The sequence below is a fragment of the Lithobates pipiens genome, unplaced genomic scaffold, assembly GCF_037356315.1.
Source record: "Lithobates pipiens isolate NorthernLeopardFrog02 unplaced genomic scaffold, aLitPip1_a1.2 Scaffold_13, whole genome shotgun sequence".
In the NCBI taxonomy this organism is placed as follows: Eukaryota; Metazoa; Chordata; class Amphibia; order Anura; family Ranidae; genus Lithobates; species Lithobates pipiens.
In genome coordinates, this window is record NW_027507718.1 from 421703779 (window position 1) to 421731605 (window position 27827).

Sequence of the window (27827 nt, forward strand, 5' to 3'; positions counted from 1 at the left end):
TTTAGGTCCAGGGTAGCCCCCCCCCCCCATAAAGGTTTAACCCCCTAATTGCCCCTAGAGTTAACCCTTTCACCCCCTTTTGCCAGTGTCACTAAGCGATCGTTTTTCTGATCGCTGCACGCTAGGTAGCTAGTTATTTTTTTAGGTTCACCGCCAGGTTTTTATAGCGGTAGGTACCCCCATATACTACATAATAAAGATTTTAACCCCCTGATTGCCCCTAGTTAACCCTTTCACCAGTGATCACCGTATAAGTGTTAGGGGTGACTGGTTAGTTTGCTTTTTATAGCACCCACCATTTATTACCCAATAAAGGTTTAACTCTCTGATCACCCAGCAGGTGATAACAATTAGGTTTTAGGGTCAGGGTCTGTGTCGCCCCAGGCAGCGCTAGGTTAGTGCCGGTACTGCTAACACCCACGCGCAAAGCATACACCTCCCGTAGTGGTATAGTATCTGAACAGATCAATATCTGATCTGATCAGATCTATACTAGCGTCCCCAGCAGTTTAGGGTTCCAAAAAAACGCATTGTTAGGGGATCAGCCCAGATACCTGCTAGCACCTGCGTTTTGCCCCTCCGCCCAACCCACCCAAGTGCAGTATCGATCGATCACTATCACTTACAAAACACTAAACACATAACTGCAGCGTTTGCAGAGTCAGACCTGATCCCTGCGATCGCTAACAGTTTTTTTTGGCTAGCGTTTTATATTTAAATCCTGAAGGCGGTGCTTGGTTTTCGGGGTCCCGTACGTGGCTAGGCTCCCAAAAAATCCCCCACATGTGGTATCCCCGTACTCAGGGGAAGCAGCAGAATTTATTTTGGGGTGTAATTTCACTTATGCCCATAGTATGTGTGAGCAGTATGTCATTTAGTGACAACTTTGTGCAAAAAAAATAAAAGTTTGTAATTTTCCCGCAACTTGTGGCAAGATATAAAATATTTCATGGACTCAACATGCCTCTCAGTAAATGGCTTGGGGTGTCTACTTTCCAAAATGGGGTAATTTGGGGGGGGTTTGTGCTATTTTGGCATTTTATGGCTTTCGAAACTGTGATAGGTAGTGAGGAGTGAAATCAAAAATTTGCACCCTTAGAAATCTTGAAGGCAGTGATTGATTTTCGGGGTGCCGTACGCGGCTAGACTCCCAAAAAGTCCTACATATGTGGTATCCCCGTACTCAGGAGAAGCAGCAAAATATATTTTGGGGTGCAATTCCACATATAACTATGGCATGTGTGAGCAATATATAATTTAGTGACAACTTTTTTTATTTTTTTTTTTTATTTTGTGTCATTCAATCACTTGGGACCAAAAAAAAAAAATTCAATGGGCTCAACATGCCCCTCAGCAATTTCCTTGGGTGTCTACTTTCCAAAATGGGGTCATTTGGGGGGGGGGGTTTCTACTGCCCTGCCATTTTAGCACCTCAAGAAATGAGATGGGCAGTCATAAATTAAAAGCTGTGTAAATTCCAGAAAATGTACTCTAGTTTGTAGACGCTATAACTTTTGCGCAAACCAATAAATATACGCTTATTGACTTTTTTTTTTTTTTTTTTTTTTTTACTAAAGACATGTGGCTGAATACATTTTGGCCTAAATGCATGACTAAAATTTAGTTTATTCGATTTTTCTTATAACAAAAAGTAGAATATATATATATATATATATATATATATATCTATATCTCTATCTTTTTTTTTTTTTTTTTTTTTTTTTCTTTATCGTAAAAAATAAAAATCGCAGAGGCAATCAAATACCTTCAAAAGAAAGCTCTATTTGTGGGAAGAAAAGGACGCAAATTTTGTTTGGGTACAACATTGCATGACCGCGCAATTACCAGTTAGTGCAGTGCGAAATTGTAAAAAGACCTCTGGTCCTTAGGCTGACAATTGGTCTGGGGCTTAAGTGGTTAATTAAAATATGTAAATTTTCAGCCTTGATCGTATGTCTTGGGCAAAGTTGGAGAGGAAGGCTAACAAACTTTACAGTGCTGAAATTCACGGGCTGCTGAGGCAGAAAGGAGAGAGAATCAGGGAAATAGGATAAAACACTAGTGGCTCTGATTTTAGGCACGTTAACTTTTCATGGTACCCCCTACTTGCTGAAAAACGCAAGCGGTTTCCCACACACTGGTGCCATAACACCATGTTTTCTTGGGGCTACGTTTAAAGGACACACTTTTTTGCAGGTACAGCAGTCCATTAAACTGAATGGGCTGGTGTGCCCATGCAAATGTTGCATGCAGAACCATCCATGAAGAGGTGAACCTAGGCTGAATCTAAAGTTGTAATTTAACCACTTGACCTCCGGAAGACTTTCATGACCAGGAAATTGTTTGCGGTTTGGCACTGCATTTCTTTAACTGAAAGTTGCAAGGTCGACTGACACTGTACTCCAATTTATCTCTCCCCCCAACCCCCCCCCCCCCCCACAAATAGAGCTTTCTTTTGGTGGTATTTTATCATCTTTGCAGCTTTTTGGAGGTTTCTGCTTTGCGCTATAAACAAGACAATTATGAAAATAGGATTTTTGTACTCACCGACTGACACAGCTCCTCTCTGTAACTAAATGGGTTTGTTAGCCTGCCATTAGGAGAACTAGGAAAAAATTGTAACACAGTACACAGAACTTGCATGACAAGACTGCCAATTCCGAAACCCTCCTGGCTGACGTGATGGCCACTAGAAAGGCCACCTTCTGTGAAAGGGTCAACAGGGGAATCTCTCTGATAAGCGCAGACAACACCAGGTTCAAATCCCATGGGGGTAACGGTTGACGCACCGGAAGGACTACATGTTGAACCCCCTGAACAAAGGTACTCACTAATGAGTGAGACGCCAGGGGTCGCTGAAAAAAGACAGCCAGGGCTGAAATTTGCCCCTTAATGGTGCTCAATGCCATTTTCTGGTCTACTCCTTGCTGAAGAAACAGCAGGATCCTGGATATAGAAAAGGAGCGCGGATGCCACCCTTTCTCCTCACACATGGAGATGTAGGCCTTCCAGGTATGATGGTATATTTTCCGTGAAGATTTCCGTGCCCTCAGCATAGTTGGAATCACAGAGTCCGTCAGACCCCGGTTCCTCAGCACCTGGCTCTCAATAGCCATGCCGTTAAAGCCAGCGATGGTAAAGCAGAGTGAAAGATTGGACCTTGAGATAGGAGGTCATCTCGCAGCGGCAGTCGCCAGGGAGCGTCTACCACCAGACGCACCAGGTCTGCGTACCAGGGCAGCTGAGGCCACTCTGGGGCAACCAGGATTACTGGGATCCCCTTGGCTTCCACTCTGCGAAGCAGACGTGACAACCGTTTTAGTGGCGGAAAGGCGTAGATCAGCTGGTACTGATCCCACGGAGCCACCAGCGCATCTGACACGTCTGCACACGGATCTCTTGTCCTGGACACGAGTCTCGACACCTTCCACATCTGGTGTGTCCCATTTCAGGCACAGCAGCCTGAATATCTCTAGATGCAACGCCCATTCTCCTGGGTCCAGCATCTGATGACTGTCTGCCTGCCAATTTTCCACCCCCGGAATGCAAATGGCTGACAGAGCCGGAACGTGTCGCTCTGCCCACCGAAGAATGTGAACGACCTTCCGAGCAACGGCTGAGCTTCTTGAGAGCGATCAGGCTGTGCCTCCACATGTCGACCACGTGTTGAGGCACAGCCTGATCGCTCTCAATTCAAGCAGATTGATCGGCAACCTGGATTCGTCCGTCGACCAGAGGCCCTGAGCCGACTGAATCCCCATCACTCCACCCCAGCCTGAGAGACTGCCGTCCGTAGTGATCACTGTCTATTTCAGAGGAAGGAACGATTTTCCGGACTGAATCACCAGGTACCTCAACCACCAGATCAGAGTCCCTGACTGGCTGGCTCACCTGGACCTGTCGATCCAGGGACAATGGAGATTTGTCCCATTTTGTCAAAATCTCCTTCTGCAGGACTCTGGTGTGGAACTGGGCTTAATGTACTGCCTCGAAGGAGGCTACCATGAGCCCCAGTACTTGCATGCAAAAACGGAGCAACGACCACTTGCGGTTCATCAGTAGTTTGACCGCAGATCTGAGAGTCTGCAATTTGAGGGGAGAAAGAGACCCTCGCTTCCCTGGAGTCCAATAGTAAACCCAGGTACTCCAGAAGCTGAGTTGGCACAACCACCGACCTTTTTTAGGTTCAACAGCCACCCAAATTCTCGCAGGGTCTGCATGGTGATTGTCACATCCTCCTCTAATTCTGAGGTGGAGGATGCTCTCAGGAGGAGATCGTCTAGGTAACCCATGATCGCGATCCCGCGTTGTCGTAGCAACGCCAATACCGGAGCCAGTACTTTGGTATAGACTCGGGTCTGATGCCAGGCCAAAGGGTAGAGCCACAAACTGGTAATGGGCTTCCCCGACTGCCAAACGTAGAAATTTTTAATGCCGAAGGCATATGGGTATGTGCAGGTACGTCCAAAGACGCCAGGGAGGCCCCTTGATGGAGTGCAGCGACTACTGAGCAAACTGATTCCATTCTGAACCTCTGCACTTTCACGAAGTGAGGGCTTTTAAGTCCAAGATTGGACATACCCCTTCCTTCTTGGGAACCGCAAACAGATTTGAGTAGAACCCCTGGAAGTGTTCCGATTCCGGAACTGGTACAATCACCCCCTGACTCAGCAAGTCCCTTACTGCCCCTAACAGAGCCTCCCGGCGAACCGGGGACGCAGGTTTGCTGGAGGGGAAGAATCTGTTTGACGGCCAAGAGAAACTCTATCTTGTAGCCTGTAGAAATCAGGTCGTAGACCCATTGGTTTGATAACCGGGAGGTCCACCGGGCTGCAAACTCCCGAAGGCGCCCTTCATGCCATAGCACTTTTTTTCGCAGGCTTGTTTGGCTTGCGGTTCCAGGGACTCTTTTGACCGTCCGTGGACGTGCTGTCGGGCTGGGAATGTTTTGTCGAAGCACCGGGCGGACGAAAAAGCCGGTTGTGAGCGGAAAAAGAGGGCCCTTGCCTGCGGGTTTGCTCCTTAGCCTTCCTGGCCTGTGGGAGTAGAGTACTCTTACCACCCATGGCATTTTTAATACACCGAAGCAGGGAGAGCCGTACTTGCCAGTCCTGAAGAGCTGGGAGACATTCCATCACATACCTACTCCTGCGCAGTTACATGGTAGCTGCTGGCCCAGTATACTGTGATCCAGACATCAGTAGCCCGGTCATATGTATACCCCGGAGCATTGAAGCTCACCGACCACCTCTGGAGCTGAGGTATGCTGAGGCCTGCACACGCTCGATGGCCGGACTGGGGAGACCACAAGGATAACTTAACCAGCCTGTCACCCAGCCGGCAGTTGATAGAAGATCCCAGGATCTTTCATCTTGCACAAAAAAACAGCAAACATGCAACAAAAAAATGGACCGCAGGGTTCCTAGGTCATTCTCCTTCACTAGGCAAAATAAAACTGAGTTCTGCCTGGGAGCAGGGAGGGTTGTTAGCACATGGTCCGCGGCACTAAAGTTCTGTGTATTGTGTATACATTTTTGCCTAGTTCTCCTCCTAATGGCAGGCTAACAAGCCCATTTAGTTACAGAGAGGAGCTGTCGGTCGGTGAATATAAGAATTTTTTTTTACTTTCTGCTACACATTGCCAAAAAACTTACCCAGCTGCCCTGCTGCTGTATATGTATGGTGGGCAGTCCACAAATGGTTCAATAGAAGATGCATTATTTTTTTCGTTTGTGGTTCAGTTTGTATAGGTTAGTATAGTTTTTGCATCTACAGTCTCTTAATGCCTCAAACTATTTGCATTGAAATCTTGATGCATACAGACGATATAATGTAACCCCTTATCTTTGAAGAATTGTATTATTCATATGCTGGTGTATTTTGGTTACGTAAGTGTTTGGTTTGTATGACAAATTCATTACAATTTTTTATTTTTTTGGTAAAAATTGATGTAATAAAAAAAAAAAAATCTTGTCTAAATTGTATTGAATTTCTTTTTAAAGTAGTAATCGGAAGGTTTTTCGTCTGCGTTCTATGCATTAAAATGGCAAACTTCCTTCTGTGTGCAGCAGCCCCCATAATACTTACCTGAGCCCAATCTGGATGCAGCGATGTTGCCCGGAACTCTCCCACCCGATTGGCTGAGGCAGCAGGGCACCATTGGCTCTCGTTGCTGTCAAAGTTGGGAAGCCAATGAGTAGAGGGGGTGGGTTCATACTGCGGCTCTGTGTCTGAATGGACACACCGAGCAGCTTCTTGGCTTGGGTGTCCCCGTAGCAAGCTGCTTGCTGTGGGGGCTTTGGCAGGTGGGGAGGGGCCAGGAGCGTCGGCGAGGAACCCGAGAAGGAAGGTTGCTGCTGCTTTGTGTAAAACCGCAGAGCAGGTAAGTTTTTTAACATGTTTGTTATTTTTGAATGGAAAAAAACAATTTCTTTTTGGTATTGCTTTAAGATCTCAAATTTTATATTTTGTTTTAAATACCTAAGGGAACAACTGATTTGAAAATTAACTAAACTTCTAAACCTGCTGTGAGTTTGCTTTTTATCGACAGCCTTAGGACCACATAGATGGGGTACTGTTTCTTTTCTTTAAAGATAATTCCAGGCTTCGGCTTATTTTACATAGTTACATTGGTCCAGTTTGGCAAAGGGTATTATGTAACTTTGTACATGACATGCATTGCTTATGCTGCTGGAAATCACTGAGGTAGATGCTGCTACTCCAGTGATATCCACTTGCTTCTGGGTCCTGTGCCAAGTGTCTGCTGTCCTGCATTGTAAGGGGGTTGTCTGCTCGGCACAGGCGAAATTCAGAGAATGCTTTGCAATTTCTGAATGACAGGCGTTCGTTGTTTTAGGCTGCATTCACACCTGAGCGTAGCGTTTTCAAGCGTTTTTTTGCGGCGTTTTTTACCGCGATTTCTCGCGATTTTTTTGCAGGGCAAAAGGTTGCCAATGTTAAAAGAAGATAAACGCCCAAATCTGCTCAATTCGAGCGACAAAGGGTCCGGGACTTGTTTGAGCTTCAAGCGTTCGGCTTCAGGCGACATGGAGTGGAGATGTGAACCATCTCCATTGAGAATAATAGAATTTTTCACCTCTAGCATTTTGTAGCTTCAAGCTACAAAACGCTCAGGTGTGAATGGAGTCTTGGGAGCAGTCAGTTGGGAATGTCACGCTTTCCACTTTGTCCAATCGGAGAACGCATTTATTCAGAGAATGCAAAGCATCCTTTAAATGCTGCCCATGCTGAATGGCTGACTTCTTTTTATTGACAATGTATCTGGCCCAGCTGCTCAGCATGGGACCCGAAAACGTGGAGATTACAAGAGTGGAAAGTGTCTACTTCAAAGATTTTCAGCTTCCAGATCGTCCAGGTATTTAATTTACACAATTACATTGGTAATGAAACTTTGAATAACATTGCGATGCCCCTGAAATTATTACGTATATAAACTGTTTAACTGCATGAAGTGCTCACAGTGGACTCGACTGCCGCTCCACCCCCCCCCCCCCCCAATAGATTCTGGAAGAATTTTTGATTTGCATTTTGTTTTTTAATGTTCATTGCTTTTTTTTTTTTTTTTAACTAGGTTTAATGATATCCATGTTCCCGTGAGATTGGAAAGTGTCAAATTTGCAAGCCACTGCTTAATGAACCATCCAGATTTGGCTAAAGATCTCACAGGTAAGTTCTTAGACAATAGATCTGCTTATTTTGATTTTCTAAAGGCCAGGATTAAATCGGTCCTGCAGAGGGTCTGATGACTATATTGCTCCTCTGCAGGTTTTAATTAACTTGCACACCAGGGCAAAATGAAATGCAAAAGCAAAACTCCCAAGCAAATGGCAAAATACTACAAACTGCATAAATAAGTGTATGAGATCTGTTTTACCGGTCAAAAGATTTGTATCTTTTCCCATCACACTACACAACCAGGTGAATGAAACTTTCAGGTGAAGGCTTAGTTCACCTTTACCAAAAAAACTGCCTATGTAGGTAAGGGATGTCAGGGGTGCTAAAGGTGTAGACATACCTCATAAAACCTGACTGAAAAACTCCCACAGATTGCATCTCAGTCCTTGGATGACAACGGTACCAGCTGGGAATGTTTTGGCAACATCCTAACAAGGCTGGATGGGGTGATGCAATTTCTATGAGTTTTCAATCAGACTTCATGAGGTATGTTAATAGTCTAAACCTATAGCTAGGGCATTATTCAACTTTGGTCAAAACAGCATGTTCTATCTACATACGTCCCTAACCTATATAGGCAGTTTTGGTAAAGGTGAATTATGCCATTAAGGGAATACATTTGGGGTTCCCCCCCCCCCCCGGCTGCTAACTGTGTAATGGTGAGAACAGTCCAAAGGATACTGCATACTCTATACTATACCGCAGCCCTCATTTTATGAATAACTCATAAACTACAGGTGCAGTGTGGTACAGGTAGCGTAATCCGCTCAGTGCTAATGTTGCGCAAAGTAGAATGAAAGTGGAGTCCGTACTGAGTGACACTTGGTGTTCCCTGGTCTTGGGTGTTGTCTAGCAGCTGCCTAAGTTTGCCATTGTCTTTAATTACACTCAAATTATATGGGGCCATTTGGTCCTTAGTGATCCAGTGTGTCACACCCTAAAACGGGCAGATTAGTCTGTTGCAGTATTTTCTCTGGCCTCAAGTCCCTATGCTCTTAAGGCCTCCACTCCTCTTTGATTTGCTTTCTGTGTAAGGATTGGATGCATCTTGAAACGCTTGAGGCTGTTATACCCTCCTAATGAGAAGTTAATCACTAAGTGGTCTGTTCGGCAGGAGTTCTGGCTAACAAGGTGCTTATTCTGGTTGAGTATTTTCCCATTGTTTAAAATGTAGGCACAAAACACATCCTTATATGGTGTGTACTTATCTCAGTCCAAAGCACTGAATGTGATTTCTCTCTGCTGTCTGCATAAGTCACTTGAGATGAGGTTTCTTGTCTCCAAGAGACCGAGGGAGAAGGTTGAGGCAGTTCCAGTATACAGCCTGTAATTGATGGCCTTCGCTCTGCATGCTTGCTGTGTCGAGGGAGTGTTTTCCCTTTTCCTCCAGTCAGCTCTCCTCTCCAAGGTGTGCATTGTGTGGCTTGATATCCCCACCCCCTGCCTTCTGAAAGTTCAGACAAGCAGTGGAATTCTGTACTTGGAACTGATGTAAAGAGATGGCTAGTCACTTCACTGTAAATTTACAACCATTTTAAGGACTCCAATGACGAGACTTGAAGCTCCTTTCAGTTTCAGTTTGTTTTTTGGCAGGCTTCATCTTGCACCTTGTTCTGGCAGTAGTTCTTTTGTGCCAATTAATGGCTGAATGGGTTCAGTCCTTTAGGCATCATAGGACAAATGCTGACAACCCACAGATAATTGCGTTGACCTGATGTCTTTGATTTTACATTTTAGTTGTAATCTTTTGCGGAAAGCATACTGCTTGATGTGTCACGCCACTTTTGCAGTGCTCTGTGACTGAGTTGTTGGTCTGCGGGGCTTGATTTGCAATAAGTGTTCATTCTGCAAGGCCTTTGAGGGATGATATTGGATTCTGTCAGGTATTCTACTAAGAATAAGTGTACCCATCTTCCCCCAGCAAAAAAAATCCTAAGGAGCAAACTCTACTTTTGCAATGTCTTAGAAGCATCTTTCTCAAGGTGTCTTCTGGGACAACCCATGAGACCTAGGGCTCCTCCTACCAGGACAGGAAATGCATTAACCGCCACTGAATAAAAGGGCAGTCCTCCAGGCCCCATGTCGGTATTGGTGTTTCCTCCTGACTAGGGTTAACATGTTTCCTGAAATCTGGTTTCCCTAAGTCTCATGAGCGATGCTCCTGTTTGTCAGGAAGAGATTTCCTACCTTTTCCTCATTCCCAGAGTGGCACCTCTGGTATATTGTTGGACTTGGTGAAGGGGGTACCTTTTTGTTCCCTCTCTCCTGCATGGGTGTGTTTTGGAGTGTTTGGCTTTATTTACAAACTGGTGGTAATTTTTGTGTTCTTTTTCAGGCCAGGACTCATGACAAGGCCCAGGCGCAGCCACCTAAAGGGAAGTGTGCAGTTTGCGGAGGCAAACTGAGCTCCTTATGGAGTAAAGCAGTCTGCCGCATTTGCAAAAACAGCCTAGTTAAAGTTGACCAGAAGCCTGTCAGGCTTGCTTCAGTTAGGGATAAGCTAACTTCAACATTTACCTCTTAAATCCCTAATTGCTAAGATACAGGTTCCCTCCCCAGATACTACACCAGCCATTTCTGGCCCTCTGCCACAGAGCACAGAGTTTGGATTCCGAGGAAGAAACTAGATCTTCCCATTCTTCTCGGGAAGAATCTGGGTCAGAGGGCCTAAAGGTTAGAGAAAGGGCATCTGTCAGGGGCTTGAGGTACAAGCTGTCACTAGAGGATGTTGATGATTTGTTGAAGGCTATCTGTGCATCTCTTGAGATAGAATAGAAGAAGGTACAAATGTTTAAACATGGCCTTATGTATGAAGGCATGCATAAGAAAGTCTAGAGTTTTCCCTGTGCATAGTTCCCTTCTTTATGCAATTAAATTAGAATGGAGGATAAGCCAGAAAATGGTATCCCCGGAAATACGTGATTGGGAGAATTCTTTTTCTACCGTCAGCTGTGGAAATCAGATTGGCTTTGAGTACAATCAGAGGTCAGATTTCGGCCCTGTCAGTGTTCTTCCAAAGTCCTTTAGCCTCCAATTCGCTGGTCAGAACCTTTTGTACAGGGATCAACTCGTTTGCTTCCCCCCATTAGGTCACCTTGGTGTCCTTGGGACTTAAATCTGGTGCTGACTATTGCAGAAACCATTTGTGCCTATCCAAGGAAATTCCATTATTCTTGCTGTCACACAAGCTAGCCTTCCTGATGGCCATCACCTTGGCTAGAAGGGTGTCAGAATTGCCAGCCCTTTCATGTAGGGAACCATTCCTAATTCTTCACTACGACAAAGTGGTGTTGCATCCTATTCCATTCTTCTTGCCGAAGGTGGTGTCTGCCTTTCATTTAAATCAGGACATTGTTTTGACTTTTTTTTTTTTTTTCCCCTTGGGCAGTTGTCTAGATCTGTGGACATCTGAGGATAAGACTTTTTTTTTTTTTTTTTTAAACCAGAATGACCAAAAAGTGACAGCTTCTGTTGCCAATTGGGTCTGCCAATTGATCGTTCAGGCCTATGGTCTAAAACGTAGGGATACCCCCTTCAGGATGAGGATCATTCTACCAGGGATGTAGGAACCTCCTTGGCTTTTCGCCATCAGTTATCTGTGGCTCAGATTTCTAAGGCTGCTGCCTGGATTTCAGTGCATTCGTTCACAAGATTTTATCAGGTAGCTGTTGGAGCAGCCGCCGAAGATTTGGGCGTAGTGTACTACAGGCTGCTGTTTTTAAAGTCTGGCTATTTTTGTTTGACAGCGTGTCTCCCTCCCCTCAAGGCTATTGCTCTGGGATGTCCCAGTAAGTATTGAATAATAGCCTAAGTCTGTGTCCCGTGATGTATGATAAAGAAAATGGGATTTTTTAAATCATGCTTACCTGTAAAAATCTTTTTTTTATTTTTTTGAATACATCACGGGACACAGAGGTCTCTCCCCTCTTTTGAGGATTCAGTGTTTGCCACAAAACTGAAGTCTTACTGTATGAGAGGGGCTGTATATGGTTGGACTTTCTAAGTTTGTCTACCAGTGTCCATTCAACTGAAGAGGGTGTATAACACAGTAGTAAAAAATCAAAAATAAACTGTGCTTACGATGAACAAAAACAATTTCAGCTGCAACAATCAAGTGAGATGTCACAAAAGTGAAATAGATGAGCAAGTATGTTGTACTTAAATGAAATAAACAAGCGAGACCAAGAGTCAAACGTGACACGATAGTGAAAGTTTGAATGTTGTGTCACCAACTTCCTCCACCTTGTGCGACCACCACCCAAAAAATAGGGTGTGCCCAAAGAGCGTTGTCCACCTATTATTATGGTGGGGTCAAAATAGGCTTGTATGTCTGGAAAAACTCCACGTCTGTAAAAAGGTTCACTCAACATAAACGCTGAGCCACCACCGGGGAAAACATCAGGTTTCTTTTACTCCAACCCGTGACATCAGGTCATAGACCCCAAATGAGAGACAAATGCCAAAATAGTGTAAAACCTTTTTTACCAGGATTTAATGAAGGTAATGCATGATGAAAAGTAGGATATATGGTTTCTAATGGCATAGTTCACACCAGTGTAGTCAGTTCCAGGGCTTACCAGTTTCGGAAAAAAATTAGAATATGCTGCATTTTTCTTGCACTGGGCTGTACTGGAACGCATCAAAAATGTGCTGCACCCCAGTACAGTGAAAAAAGCATCTGGAAACGCATCAAAAACGCACATTAAGAAACTCATCCAGAATGGATCTGGAGTGCGTTTTTTGTGGTGTGAACTAGCCCTGAAAGTAACCCCTCAGTGTTATTTAGTCTAACACCTTGAGCACAATGGGATAAACTTTCCCAAGTAAATTATCTGGTACATTTCTTATCCTAGTATGGCTTGATTGGCAGCCATGCTAAGCTTATTGTATCTTTGTCTCCTAACTAGAGTTTTTTCTTTGATCATAAAATCAGGCGATATTTGTCAAAATCTGCCACAAAATAAAGGCCAAATTTATCCTGGAAAAAACCTAGTTGGGTACGTTAAGGGCTCCTTCACACGGACATGTACGGGGCCTCGTCTGCTCAGTGGGTGATCGCTCCAGTGGGTGAGCAGCAAGATGACAGCTCCATCTCTGCACACTGTGCAGCGACGGTCCTGTCAGAGCTCGCCTCTCCCCTATGGGGGATCGGATGAGGACGGACTGTAGAATCCGTTGTCACCCATCATCCTCAGATGGATGTTAAAGCAGGTTTTTCCTCAGTCACACTTTTTTTGGATCGGAGCGGGGTCAGATGTCAGCAGACATGTCGCAGCTGACATCTGTCCCTCTATAGACCTCTATGGAGTGTCCGTTCAGGTCTGCCTAAAAAAACTGACAGGCGTACCTGAACGGATCGTCTGTGTGAAAGGGGTCTAAGTAGTTAAGATGTGTACAGTTTTACTCACACATGCCAGCATTTCAAAACTGCCTTCAGTAGTTAATATTTGATTTTCCTTCAGGCGTTAGGGGGTTAATATTTTATACACACATTCTGATTTGTGCATATCTTGTCTGCAGAGTTCCTGAAGGTGAGGTCTCACGATCCTGAAGAAGCAATCCGGCATGATGTTATAGTAACTATAATAACTGCTGGAAAGAAAGACCTTTCTCTAGTAAATGACCAGCTACTTGGGTTTGTACGTGAGAGAACATTGGACAAAAGGGTAAGCCAGAATGTCTGCTTGTGTACATTGTGAATTTAATGAGGATCACTTTTTAAAAACCTGTTTACTACTTGTACTTCGTTGTCCATTCTGTGTATGTTTCATTGTTTTACTATATATATATATATATATATATATATATATATATTTTTTTTTTTTTTAATTAATTAATATATATATATATATATATATATATATATATATATATATATATATATATATATATATATATACATATACATTTTTTTTTTTTTTTTTTTTTTTAATTGTGCAAACACTCTGAGACTTTGGTATAATATCGGGGAGCGTAAGCACATGTCCAATGCAACTAAAGTGTAACTAATTTAGTTCATATTTAAAGCGAAGTTCCACCCTCAAGTTTATTTTTTATTTTTTTTGAGGGTGGAACTTCGCTTTAAATATGAACTAAATTAGTTACACTTTAGTTGCATTGGACATGTGTTTACGCTCCCCGATATTATACCAAAGTCTCAGAGTGTTTGCACAATTAAAAAAAAAAAAAAAATTTTTTTATACAAATTATAATATTTATGCTACTGACTTTTAATAAGGACACTTGCCTGTCCAGGGAGCCAGCGATGTCGGCTCCCAGAAGTCGATCCGTCCATTGGCTTGGGTGCAGGCGCCGCTATTGTAACTAAGGGAAACCGGCAGTGGAGCCTTCAGGCTTCACAGCCAGTTTGCTACTGTGCATGTGTGAGTTGCGCTGCGCTTTCTGAATGGCCCCATCTTCTGGCAAACACGCAGGTCCCAGAAGGAGGGCTCGCCGCTGAAGTAGTAGTGACGCACTGCGCCACAGCAGAAGTACAGTATGTACTTCAAAAGAGGGAAGAGGAAAAAAATCTAAGTTATCCAAAAAAAATTGGGGGTGGGGGTTGATTTTTACTTTAAGACCAAGTTGTAAAAGTGGATGGAACTCCACTTTAAGCTCTGCTGTTGATACTTTTGCAAGGTTTTCCCCTTTCAAGCAGTATTAAACCCAAAAGCAAACATATTTAATTGCAGCTTAGAATTTCTCAGAGGTGGCTGCATTCATTTTTTACATTTTAGGCTTGCTTTCTTTGTATTTCACCAAGCAGTAAGTGTGAAGAACCAGCTCTCCTGCAAAGGTTTCCGTTTACAGGGATGGGACAAATCCTTAAACAAAAGCAGGGGTACTTACAATGATCAGCTCTGTAGCTGCTTAAAAAGTGTTAGCTGGTCTTTTGGGTTCAATTGGTTGGTGTATCTAACACCCCCCTCCCCCCAGACTGGCCGTACTGGTGTCCAAATTTGCCCCCTGTGCTCCTTCATCCAGAGTCAGGGCACTTAAATACATGAGAACACATGTTACTGGCCAGATTACCAGGTGAAAACAGAGGGGGGAAAATGGCTTAAAAAAAAAAAAGAGCCACCATGTGTAAGGAAAACTGCAATATATTTTTTGTTTTTGGGTGTAATACCGCTTTAACTTATCTGAAAGATTGTGGGATCTAGGCTATTTCTCAGTACCCCTTCTAGCAGGGCATGCATTATGTTCTAAGCTGTGAAAGGTGTTTCCCCCAGCGTACCTTTATAAATCTGGTTATACACCTAATAGCACCTTTTGTCCCTCAAAAACATTTGTTGTCCTCCCCCCACACAGAAGACTTTCTTTAGAAGTGACCCTCTGCATCTGTGGTGGATCTACCCCATCCCAGCTAACAAGGCTGCTTAACCACTTCCCGACCAGCGCACGACGATGTACGTCGACAGAATGGCACGGGCAGGCATATTGGCGTACAGGTACGTCCAATATTCGATGCCGCCCTGCCATCGGGAGCGCGCCGCCGGCGGCGCGCTCCCGCGCTGGTCGGGACCCCCGTGAGTCCGGTCGCGGGACCCGCGGACTCTATCGCCGCGGGCATCCCCGCGATCGTCTCACGGAGCGGCCGAATGGAGGAAATGCTGTATAAACAACATTTTTCCATTCTGCCTAGCAACTAGTGACGCTGATCTCTGCTCCATGTGATTGGAGCAGAGATCAGTGTACACTAAATGAAAGCCCAACCCCCCCACAGTTAGTAACACACCCCTAGGAACACTTAACCCCTACACTGCCACCCACTGGTTAACCCTTTCACTGCCAGTGTCATTTACACAGGAATCACTGCATTTATATAGCAGTGATTACTGTATAAATGACAATGGTCCCAAAAATGTGTCAAAAATGTCCGATGGGTCCCCGACAATGTCGCAGTCACAATAAAAATCGCAGATCGCCGCCATTACTAGTAAAAAAAAAAATAATAAAAAATTATTAATAAAAATGCTCTAAAACTATCCCTATTTTGTAAACGCTATAACTTTTGCGCAAACCAATAATCGCTTATTGCGATTTTTTTTTTAACCAAAAATATGTAGAAGAATACGTATCGGCCTAAATTGAGGGAAAAAAATGTTTTTTTATATATTTTTGGGGGATAATTATTATAACAAAAAGTAAAAAATGAGTTTTTTTCAAAATTGTCGCTCTATTTTTGTTTATAGCGCAAAAAATAAAAACCGCAGGGGTGATCAAATACCACCAAAAGAAAGCTCTATTTGTGGGAAAAAAAGGACGTCAATTTTGTTTGGGAGCCACGTCGCACGACCGCGCAATTGTCAGTTAAAGCGACGCAGTGCCGAATCGCAAAAAGTGGTCTGGTCTTTGACCAGCAAATTGGTCCGGTCTGAAAGTGGTTAAAAGCACTACAGATATGAAATTGTAATCTTTTTCCCATTCTATTTACCCATTGGCTTGTATGCTAATATCTTGGTTTTAGCATTCTTGGCTCACATTGCAGAAGTGGGCCAATATTCTTGGACAGGACATTGATCCCACTGGCTCTTACTAAGTAGTAATTCCTAAGGCTGTTTGTTTTTGTAAAGTGACATTTGTACACAATGTATTGCTATCAACCATTCAGTCTCAACACGCACTCTTTCACCCTCTAGTGGAGAGTAAGGAAAGAAGCAATGATGGGTCTTGCCCAGCTATATAAGAAATACTGCCTGCATGCTGAAGCTGGGAAGGAAGCTGCAGAGAAAGTTAACTGGATAAAGGATAAACTTCTTCATATTTACTATCAAAACAGCATTGATGACAAGTAGGTATCTGTTATAAACTTGATTAAAAGGCTGTGGAAATTAACATTTGTGCAAATGTGGGCTGCTTGAATGACAAGGAAACAATCCATTTAAAGGATTGCTTGCCTATTTGCTTTGCTTTTCTAAGTGGAGAAAATTCTGTTCTTGTTAGAAGCTAGATGATGCTTCATTCTTCCAGAGCAATCTTGGCACTCCAGAGGTGGTGAAGCTGCAAATCCCCATGAAACCTTGCAAGACTGTAACCACAGTAATGACTCAGAGGTGGATGGGTGTTGAGCTTTCCTACCCCTGTTCTAGAGCATTGACATGATATAAGAACCTTTCTTTTTTTATATTTGTGAAACGCAATAACTGACTTCATGCCCAAAAAAAATTGCCAACTAAAGGTTCCTGAGAGATATATTTAGAAAGGCCAATTTAGCATTCTGAAAGGACTCCTATGTCAAGGAGTGCTGCTGAGTGGTGACGTGATGGTGTCCAAATATTACCTGTCCTAAACTCAAATCTCTCTCCCCTCTTCCAGACAATGTTCCAACATTTTTTTTTTTTTTTTTGCCATGTTCATGTAGTGAAAAACTGCTTTAACCTCTTGCCGTCTGCGCTACAGACGAAAGAAGGCTACACGGTGGGCCTAAATTGCTGGGAGGGTGTCCATGTGCGTCCTCCCATGCATGCCTGCGTGGCTTGCTCTGGTGATCAGCGAGTCCATGCGAATCGGCTGATCATAGATCGGAGTAAGGGGTCCCTTACTATGTTATTAGCTGTCAACCGATGACAGCTGATCATGTGATGTAAACCCGGCTGGTAATCTACTTTTTAGCAGGAGAAAAAAAATAAAAGCAGATTACCGTCTGAAGTAAATGGGACATCGGTCCCACACACCAGACCCGCTGCTGCTAAGCAGTGCCAACTATCAGTGCATATCAGCACTGCTAAGCAGTGCCTACCCGTGCAGCCTATCATTGCCCATCAGTGAAGGAGAAAAATTACCAGTTTGCTAAATTTTATAACAATCTATGAAAACTGTTTTCTCTTATTTTCACCGACTGACACAGCTTCTGTTCTTTAGACCATTGGGTTGTTATGCCACCTTCAGGAGAGGACTAGGCATTACATGTTAACATGTGATAATAAAACTAGAACTTTCTAGTTCCACCCAAGGGGCGGTGCCTTAGGTAACTCGGCATGCTACTACAGCCTCAATTTTATTTTGCCTAGTGAGGAAGGACCTAGGAACCCTGACCGGCCCATCGGTCTGTTTTTTTGTTTTGTTTTTTCCTGCAGAAGCTTGGATTTTTGCGCAAGATGATAGATCCTGTGATCTGATATCAACAGCCAGCTGGGTGACAGGCTGGCTACCCTTATCCTTGTAGTCTCCCCAGCCTGGCCATCGAGCGTGTGCAGACCAGAGCTCTGTGCTGGGTCGGCCACAACGAAACCTCAGCTCCAGAGGTGGTCAGTGAGCTTTTATGCTCTGGGGCGCACATATGACCGGGCTACTAATGTCTGCGTCACAGTGGGCCAAGGCCAGCAGCCACCCTGTACTGATCAGAGAGTAGGTCTGTAATGGAATGTCTCCCAGCTCTTCAGGAATGGTAAGTACAGCTCTCCCTGCCTTGGTGGGGCTGAGCAGCTGGGCATTCCCTGGAAGGTCGATTCAGGGGTCCCTCGCCTCCCTCTCTTCTCTCCCTGTCCCTAGCTCCCCCCCCCTCCCTGTGGGGGATGCTGCATGTGGCTGCTGAGGAGTGTGTCTGTACAGGGCCTCTCCAGGGGGGTTGGGGGGCTCTCACCGGTGGGGGGGGGGGGGGCTGCACTGGCTGTGTCCTGAGTCCTGTTTCTCATGTCCTTGGAGGTGTCTGTGAGGCTGTGTCTGTGTCCCTTACAGCGCTGATCACCGCCATTTGTACAGCTCTCTCCCTCATGGTTTCAGCATCAGCGGCCATCTTGGGTGTGGGCAAGGGGAAACATGCTCTCCTGTGCTACGGCAGCCATTTTCCCTGTGATTTGTCCTTATACTGGACGCTGGCCGCCATTTTATAGAAGCTTGAACATGTTTTTCAGCTTTCTCTAGTGGCAGCATGTGTCCCTGTGCTCTAGAGCCCATTTTCCTAGTGTTTTTATGTCCTTATGCTGGATGCTGGGCAGCCATTTCCTTTGAGCCTGAGCACATTGCAGAGCAGTTTCACCGCCATTAGCAGCAGCTTCCACTGACAGAGCGGATCCCTCTGCACCTGGGAGCCAACAGAGACCACACGCACTACTTGCTGGATAGCGCAGAACCCTTCAGGGCGGTAGTGCGGGAAAGAGCCCCTCAGCCAACAAAGTAAGGAGGGTGGGATTGTCCTAAGTCCCCTTCGGGGGCAGACATGGTCGGTTCAGCATGGCTTCAGAAACTGGTGTTTCTTCCCCAGGCAGTCCAGGCAGTTGCAACTGGTTCGCCTGCGGAATGTGCAGTGCCCTTGGACGCATTGGCGGCGGTCCTCAATTCGTTCATTGCCAATATGGAGCCAGTGCGTGGGCGCAAGGGGCTAAAAGGGGCCCCTGCCCCGCCCCCCCCTCTGGGAGAGCTCCGATGCAGATTCGGGCCCTGCTGAGGCTGGTGACCCCTGCTGTGACGTTTCAGATGATGCTGACCAGGACCGTTTGGACAGTGAGGATCAGTCCCTGTCCAGGTCCTTGCACGACAAAGCGCTTGTTGGAGCACTTATCACAGCTGTGTGTGATACCCTGAAGATTCAGGAGCAAGCAGATCCCTCTGCTGATGTAGCAGCCCCTTTTGGGCCCCGTAAGCCAGCCATTCACCTAAGGTGTTCCCGTATCTGACTTATTTTGATAAGTTAATTTACTAGGAATGGGTTGACTGCAAGGGACCTTTTCGGTCCCCAAATACATGGCGGGGCATTGCCCCTTTGAGGAGTGGTCGGCTCCTCCGGTCAGTATTCAGGTTAAACAAAGTAACCACGATCCCGGTAGAGAGGACTCCTACACTTAAGGATCCCACAGACAGGAAGGCCGAGGCAGCGGCTTGTTCCTTGTTTATGGTTGTGGGGTCAACCATGCGACCAGTACTGGCATCCACACTTGTGTCGCAGACACTGAGTGGGCTAAACTGTTGCACCGCGAATTGGGAGAACAGCAGGCTTCTCCTGTCTGCGTGGAACCCTCCCCTTGTTATCCAGGGCTTCAGTGTCAGCAGTGGTGCTGAGGTGCCTGATTTGGTTAAAATGCTGGTCTACTGACCAGGCATCCAAAAAAGCCCTGACTGATCTTTCCCTTCCTTTCTCTTTAAAGCCTCTTTGGATGACCTTAAGGGCCACAGGTGGTAAGAGTACTCTACTCCCACAGGCCAGGAAGGCTAAGGAGCAACGCCGTAGGCAAGGGCCCTCTTTTTCCGCTCACAAACTGCTTTTTCATCTGCCTGGAGCTTCGGCTAAATGTCCTCAGCCCGACAGGACGACCACAGAAGGGCAGAAACGTCCTTGAAACCACAAGCCCGTGAACAAAAGTGCTAGCGCATGAAGGTTTGTCCCCACCCATGACACGGGTGGGGGGTCACCTTCGGGAGTTTGCAGCCCGGTGGTCCTCTCGACTGTCCGACCAATGGGTCTGTGATCTGATTTCCTCTCTTGGCCACTAAACAGATTCTTCGCCTCCAGCATACCCGTTCTCCCGGCTTACCAGGAGGCCCTCTTGGGGGGGCAGTAGGGGACCTGCTGAATCGTGGGGTGTGATACCTACCTACTTCGTAGCGCATACCTTCCAGTGGTTCTACTCAAACCTGTTTGTAGTTCCCAAGAAGGAAGGGGTACGTCCAATTTTGGATCAAAAAAACCCTCAATCGCTTTATGAAAGTGCAGAGGTTCAGAATGGGCTCAGTAGTCGTTGCACATATCCATATGCCTCCAGCATCAAAAGTTTCTGCGATTGCAGTCGGGGAAGCCCACTACCAGTTTGTGGCTCTCCTTTTTGGTTTGGTATCGGCCCCCCGAGTCTTTACAAAGGTTTTGGCTCCTGTGTTGTGTTGCTACGGCAATGTGGGATCGCGATTGTGGGTTACCTAGACTATCTCCTCCTGAGAGCTTCTTCCGCCTCAGAGTTAGAAGAGGATGTGGCGATCACCATGCAGACCCTGCTAGAATTTGGGTGGCAGTTTAACCTAAATTCGGTGAAAATACAGACTCCGCATTTGGCGTACCTAGGTTTGCTGCTGTACTCCATGGAAGCGAGAGTGTTTCTCCCTTCAGACAAGCTGCAGACTTTCAGAGCTGCGGTAAAACTGGTGATAAACCGCAAGTGGTCGTCCCTGCCCTTCTGCATGCGAGTCCTGGGACTCATGGTGGCCTCCTTCGAGGCAGTACCATATGCCCAGTTCCACACCAGAGTCCTTCAGAAGGAGATCTTGACAAAGTGGCATAGATCTCTGTTGTCCCTGGATCAACAGATCCAGGTAAATCAGTTTGTTAGAGGTTCTCTGATCTGGTGGCTGAGGTCCCCAGTGCTTCAGTCCGGGAAGTCGTTCCTACCTCTAAAATGGATGGTGATCGCAATGGTTGCCAGCCTATTCAGCTGTGGTGGAGTGATGGGAGTTCATTCAACTCAGGGCCTCTGGTCAACGGAGGAATCCAAGTTGCCGATCAATCTGCTCGAGCTGAGAGTTATCAGGCTATGTCTCTCCACATGAGACTCTCCAATGAGACTGCAAGGGTGTCCGATCAGGATCCGGTCAGACGACGCCACTGCTGTGGCATACGTCAATCACCAAGGAGGAACAAGAAGCTCGGCGCTGCACGGGAGGTCGCTCACGTACTTCGGTGGGCAGAGCGACATGTACCGGCCCTGTCAGCCATTTAAATCCGGGGTGTGGAGTACTGGCAGGCGGACTATCTAAGTCGCTTAATGCCTGACCCAGGAGAAATGGCGTTGCATCCGGAGGTGTTCAGGCTACTGTGCCTAGGGTGGGGCACACCAGATGTGGATCTTCTGGCCTCCTGTCTTAATTTGAAGGTGCCAAGATTTGTGTCCAGGGCAAGAGATCCGTGGGCAGATGCGCTGGTGGCTCCATGGGATCAGTACCAGCTGATCTACATCTTTCCTCCACTGAAACTGTTACCACGCCTGCTTTGCAGAGTGTTAGCCGAGGGGACCCCAGTAATACTGGTTGTTCCAGATTGACCTCAGCGTCATTGGCACGCAGACCTAGTGCGCCTGGTGGCAGATGCGTCCTGGCAACTGCTGTTGCAAGAGGACCTTCTGTCTCGAGGCCCAATTCTCTATTCTGCTTTACCTGGCTTTGATGGCATGGATATTGAGAGCCAGGTGTTGAGGTACCGGGGTCTGTCGGACTCTGTGATCCCAACTATGTACTAGAACGGAAATCGTCTTCTTCTCGGAAGATTTATCTTCATACCTGGAAGACCTGCATCTCCATGTATGGCATCTGCGCTCCTTTTCTATATCCAGGATCCTGCTGTTTCTTCAGCAAGGGGTGGATCAGAAATTGGCGTTGAACACCATTTTAAAGAACAAATATCGGCTTTGGCTATCCTTTTTCAGTGACCCCTGGCATCTCTCTCTATAGTGAGTACTTTTGCTCAAGGGGTGCGACATGTAGTCCCTCTGATGCGTCCACAGTTACCCCCGTGGGATCTGAACCTTGTATTGGAGCTTCAGAAACCGCCATTTGAAGATATCAGTTTCCCCTGTTGACTTTCCCAGAAAGTGGTCTTTCTAGTGGCCATTGGATCAGCCAGGAGGGTTTTACAACTGGCGGCCTTGTCCTGCAAGTTGCCCTATCTGGTTATCCACAGTCCGCAGCCGTCTTTCCTGCCGAAGGTAGTCTCTGCACTTCACATCAATGAGGACATTGTGTTACCATCTCTGTGTCCTAAGCCGACACATCCTAAGGAGGTGGCCCTTCATGCTCTGGACGTGGTTCGGTCTCTGAAGGTGTATTTGTCTGCCACGGTTCCCATCCGGAAGTCAGACTCGCTGTTTCGGTGGGTAGCTGGTCCACAGAAAGGCATGGGGGTTTAATCGGCCACCATTTTCCAGGTGGATCAGACAGATTGTAGTACAAGCCTACGCCTTGAACAGGCAGGCGCCCCCCTTTCCGGTCACAGCCCACTCCATAAGGGCAGTCGGAACATCTTGGATCTTCCGACATCAAGCGTCTGTCACTCAATTGTGTAAAGCAGCGGCCTGGTCATCTATCCACATGTTCACAAAGTTCTACAAGGTAGATGTCAGTGCATCGGGTGATGCCTGTTTTGGCCGCAAAGTTTTGCAGGCGGTTGTATGTTTGCAATTGCATATGCAATTTTTTTTCTTTTGGTTAACGCAGTACCCTTTTAAGTTAATGCGCTGTTGCATTAGTTACCGCAGTTTTTGGTGTGGTTTGAGGGTAGTGCTTCTCCGTTGAGGAGCACCCTGTTTTTTTGTGGGTAAAGTTTCTACTAGCTCCCACATCCCACATGCCATGGTGGATGAAGTTTTGTGCTGTTTTCCCACCCCTCGTTTTGGCACTGCTTGGGGACGTCCCAATGGTCTAAAGAAGAGAAGCTGTGTCAGTCGGTAAATATAAGAGAAAATAGGATTATTTGTACTCGTCGTAAAATCCTTTTCTCTGTAATTCAGACTGACACAGCATATTTTTCTTTGTTATACTGCTTGTTGACGTACTGAGGCTGCAGTAGCATCCTGAGGGATTGTTACCCCAAGGGACCGCCCTTTGGGCGAAACTAGAAAGTTCTAGTTTTATTATCACATGTTAACATGTAATGCCTAATCCTCTCCTGAAGGTGGCATAACAACCCCAATGGTCTAAAGAAAAGCTGTGTCAGTCGGTGAATTACAGAGAAAAGGATTTTACGGTGAGTACAAAAAATCCTATTTTTTTCAAACATTTTCTGTCATTTTTTGGTTTAAAAAAAAAAAAAACCCCAGTAGTGATTACATACACCAAAAGAAAGATCTATTTGTGTGAACAAAATTATAAAAAATGTCATATGGGTACAGTGTAGCATGACTGTGCAATTGTCGTTCAAAGAGTGACGGCACTGAAAATTGGCCTGGGCGGGAAGGGGGTTTAAGTGCCCAGTGTCCTGTACAGCATTAAAGGCCCGTTGTTTACTTTTCTGTCCTATTGCTGATCTGCAGGCAGGCTGTTTGAGTAAATGGCTACGGATTTGCCTGCATGGCTGAATTTCAATTTCAAATGGATACTGACAGTGTTGCTGTTTTTTCTTTATCGTACATCACGGGACACAGAGCCATAGTAGTTACTTTGTGGGTTATAGGCCACCTTCAGTTGATAGTCACTGGCACACCCTAAGACAAAGTGCACTCCCTATATAACCCCTCCAACTACTGGTAGTACCTCAGTTTTTTCGCCAGTGTCTAACGTGTTTGTCACGAGTAAAGATGTGCTGTGCTCCCCTGAAACAATCCTTGCTGGGGTTAGCCATGCAGCGGGATCCATTCAAAGTGTCTTTGAGGCTGAATTGAATGGTACCCGGGCCTCCTATCTGAGGAAACAAGGTTTTGCCTGTAAACGCTTCTTTTAGAGAGCCGGACCCCGGGATCCAGTACTTTTGGTAGTAAGGCCATAAAATTTTACTAGCGGTGGTGCTATTGCAGGTCCAGGATTGTGGGTTTCCTTGAGGATCCCCAACTCCTGAAGGTTTAACGGAACTCACCGTGAAGGGTGAAGATTGAGTCTGTTGGTTTAACCACAGAAAACCCTGCGGCGGGAAAGGTAAGGAGTTTCGTAAGAAATTTTTTTTTTTTTTTTTTTTTTTTTTTTTTTTTAAATGTCTCCTTTTAAATTTAGTAAATGTTCTCATGCCTATGTGTCACCACTAGGGGCTGTATAGAGCACTTACCTTCTCACGCTTCCTCAGAGCTCACAATGTGTTTGGAACGAGCAGTTTTCCTTCCTCTAGCCAGCAAACCTCCGGTAAGGTTATTTTTCAAAGGAAAGAAGGGGGCCGTGTTTAAAAGGCACCTATGTTGCTGCTGCAAGCTGCGGAGGGACACGAGCAAAAGTGGCATGAAAGAGGTTTGGTGACCCAGGCATGCCTTTCGACACATTTACCACTGACATCAGGCTGAGCATTAATGGCAGCGACAGGGCTGGACTATTGCTCAAGCAGTGGATGCGTTCATTCTGGTAGTACCTCTGCTTTATGCATCGGGCTATGGTCAGAAGGGGGGGGTAAAAAAACCTCCAAGAAGGACTTCTACATTTGCGCAGAAGCCTAGAACCACCTAAAAAAATGGCATCCTCTCCTGAGAGTAATATATAGCTGGTCAGTGAGCCATCAGGAGGGACGAGTGTTGCAGCTGCACTTAACACTGCAGCCCCTGTATTTATATTACTAAGGAGGTTTTCTTTCTTCAACAATTTTAGGCTTGGAGCAAAACATTTACGCTTTAATCACATCAGAGTAGGACTAAGCGTAACAGGTCCCCATCCATTGCTCAGGACCCTCATGCTGAGGAACAAGGGTCGAGAGGAGATGAAGTTCTCTCAGGGGACCAGGGAGAGACTGGTGACTCCTCTTCTGAAGAACCTAATGCAGAAGGATCAGGTTCACAAGAAAGGTTGTTGGTACAATCTCACTTAATTGGTCTGCTCCACATTTTTGCTGTCAGTAGTGGAGTCAGTCGATGAGCCCACTTCCGATTTGGGTTCACTAAAGCCTCCCCAAACTGTTCATGCTTTTCCTATCCATTTATGGCTAAAAAAGCTTATGTATTCTGACTGGGAACACCCAGATAACGTATTTTCCTCCAAAAAACTTCTCAACACTTTATCCTATGGAGGAAGAGTTTAATATGAAATGGGGAGATTCCAGCAATTGATGCTGCTATATCCTCTGAACAAAAACCTGACTTGTCCTTTAGACAATGCTCAAATGAAGGATCCAACAGATAATTTGGAATTCCTTTTTAAAAACTGTATTTTGCTCGCAGGTTCAGCGGTTCAGCCTGCACTGACAGCGATCGGTGTATCTCAGTCCCTAAAGGACCAGTTTATAGAGGTACTCAAAATGATTCCTGTTAAGCAGGCCCAAGATTTGGCTGGGATATCAGAGGAGTTGTGTTTTACAGTAGACGCTATGAAAGATTCTATTCTCCAGGCCTCACGGTTTATGCTAGGGCTGGTACATGTGCATAGAATCTTATGGTTGAAAAATTGGTAAAAGTGCCATGCAAAAAGCTCTTGGCCGGTTTCCCATTTCACGGTGAATGGTTATTTGGAGACTATCTGGATAAATACATCCAAAGAATTTCTAATGGGAAAAGGTTCCCTTTTTACCGGTTAAGAAGTTTAAGCATTTTTCTTTCAGACAAGCTGCTTCTCCAGTGCCAGGAGCATCAGTCTCCAGTCACGACAGCCTCCACCATCAGGATCAGGAGGTAAACTTCAGGGTCAGTCCCAAAAAAAAGGTCCTGGGGGAGGAAACCCACTAAAAATACTAAAACCTCCTTATGAAGGGGTGCTCCCTCAAGTGGGGGGAAGACTTCTGCAGTTTTCAAGGGTCTGGCTGGAACAATATCAAGACAGATGGGTGGCTTCCTCAATTTATCTAGGTTACAAACTAGAGTTCCGGGAATTCCCGTCTCTTCTTTTTCTCAGATCAAATGTTCCCAGAGATCCAGTAAAAAAAGTCTTTCAAGTTTGGATCATCTCTTGTCTCAGTGATATCGGTGGTTCCCTTGGAAGAGCAAGGATTAGGGTTTTGTTCAAACCTTTTCACGGTACCAAAACCAAACTGGGATGTCAGACCCATTTTAGATCTCAAAGATCCAGACCAGTTTTTGCATATCAGCTCTTTTTGCATGGAGTCAATCCGATTAGTAATCTCCAGCATACAAGGTGGAGAACTTTTGGCGTCAATCGACAGCAAGGATACTTATCTCCATGTGCCGATTTTTCCCTCTCACCAGGAATATTCATGCTTCCAGGTGTAGAAAATCTTAATTTTCAGTTCATAGCTCTGCCCTTTGGGGTAGCTACTGCACTTTGAGTATATACAAAGGTCCTGGCTGCTCCTCTAGCTAGATTAAGGGCTCAAGGTATAAAAATACTAGCCTACTTGGACAATCTACTCTTAATAGATCAGTCGGTAGCCCACTTAAACCAGAGTTTTTGTTCACTGCAGTCAGCTACCTGGAATACCTAGCTTGGTTTCTCAACCGAGAGAAATTCTCCTTAAAAACATCATGGAGATTGCAGTACTTGGGACTGATCATAGATACAGTTCAGAAGGTGTTTTTGCCCCAGGAAAGGATCAGTTCCATATCGGGAACTGATTCAGTTGGTCAAAACAAAGAAGAATACTTCTATTCAACTTGGCATGAAATTATTGGGAAAGATGGTGGCTTCTTTTGAGGCCATTCCTTATGCACAGTTTCATTCAGGAATGTTGCTAAACAGTATCCTGTCAACTTAGAACACGACGGTCCAAGCTCTGGATTTCCCAATGTGTTTATCCCCCCCACTGCGGCAGAGCCTCAATTGATGGTTGATATCCAAGAATCTTCATAAAGGAAAATCCTTTCTACCAGTTACCTGGAAGAGGTGGTAACAGAAGATGCCAGCCATCTGGGCTGTGGAGCAGTCCTGGAAGAAGCGTCTGTCCAAGGGAAATGGTCCAAATCAGAAATGACCTTGCCCATCACTATCCTAAAGTTTTGGGCAATACGCCTGGATGCACAGACTACAGAATTTTCCTGTCAGGATCCAATTCTACCATGCCACAGCAGTGGCCTATATCAATCCCCAAGGGGGTACGAGAAGTCATGTGGCCCAAAGAGGGGTGAATCATATCCTATCTTGGGCAGAAGATAACATTCCTTGTCTGTCAGCAATTTTCATTCCAGGGATAGAGACTTGGCAGGTGGACTACTTGAATCGGCAACAATTGTTACTGGGGGCATGGTCTCTTCGCCCCAATATCTTTCTGTCTATTTCAAAGATGGGGCATTCCGGATGTGGATCTGTTTGCGTCCATGTTGAACAAAAAGATTGACAACGTGTCAAGGACAAGGGATCCATTGGCAGACACCTTGGTTTTTCAGTGGGATCAGTTTTCACTTATCTGTGTTCCCTCCTGTTCTGCTTCTGCGCCGCCTTTGCAGGATCAAGCAGGAAGGGAAGGAGGTGATTCTTGTGGCCCAGAAGATCTTGGTTTCCAGAAATCTTAAAAATGGCGGTAGGAGAACCATGGACTCTATTCCATCCTACCTTACAAGTGCTAAATTTTAATGGTCTGGCTATTGACACCCAAATTCTGAAAGACCATGGGCTGTTGGCTTCAGTAGTTTCTACTT

At 45.5% G+C, this 27827-nt stretch overlaps 1 protein-coding gene across 6 annotated transcripts in view; it reads left to right on the forward strand.

Moving 5' to 3' along the window:
• PDS5A (PDS5 cohesin associated factor A) overlaps nt 1–27827 on the forward strand; it is a 197609-nt gene that overhangs the window by 74464 nt on the left and 95318 nt on the right. For all 6 annotated transcript variants that reach the window (XM_077477616.1, XM_077477618.1, XM_077477613.1 and 3 more), the window contains 3 exons: nt 7592–7686; nt 13216–13361; nt 16338–16489. In XM_077477616.1, the coding sequence (XP_077333742.1) occupies nt 7592–7686; nt 13216–13361; nt 16338–16489 (393 nt within the window). The remainder of the gene's footprint in view (nt 1–7591; nt 7687–13215; nt 13362–16337; nt 16490–27827) is intronic.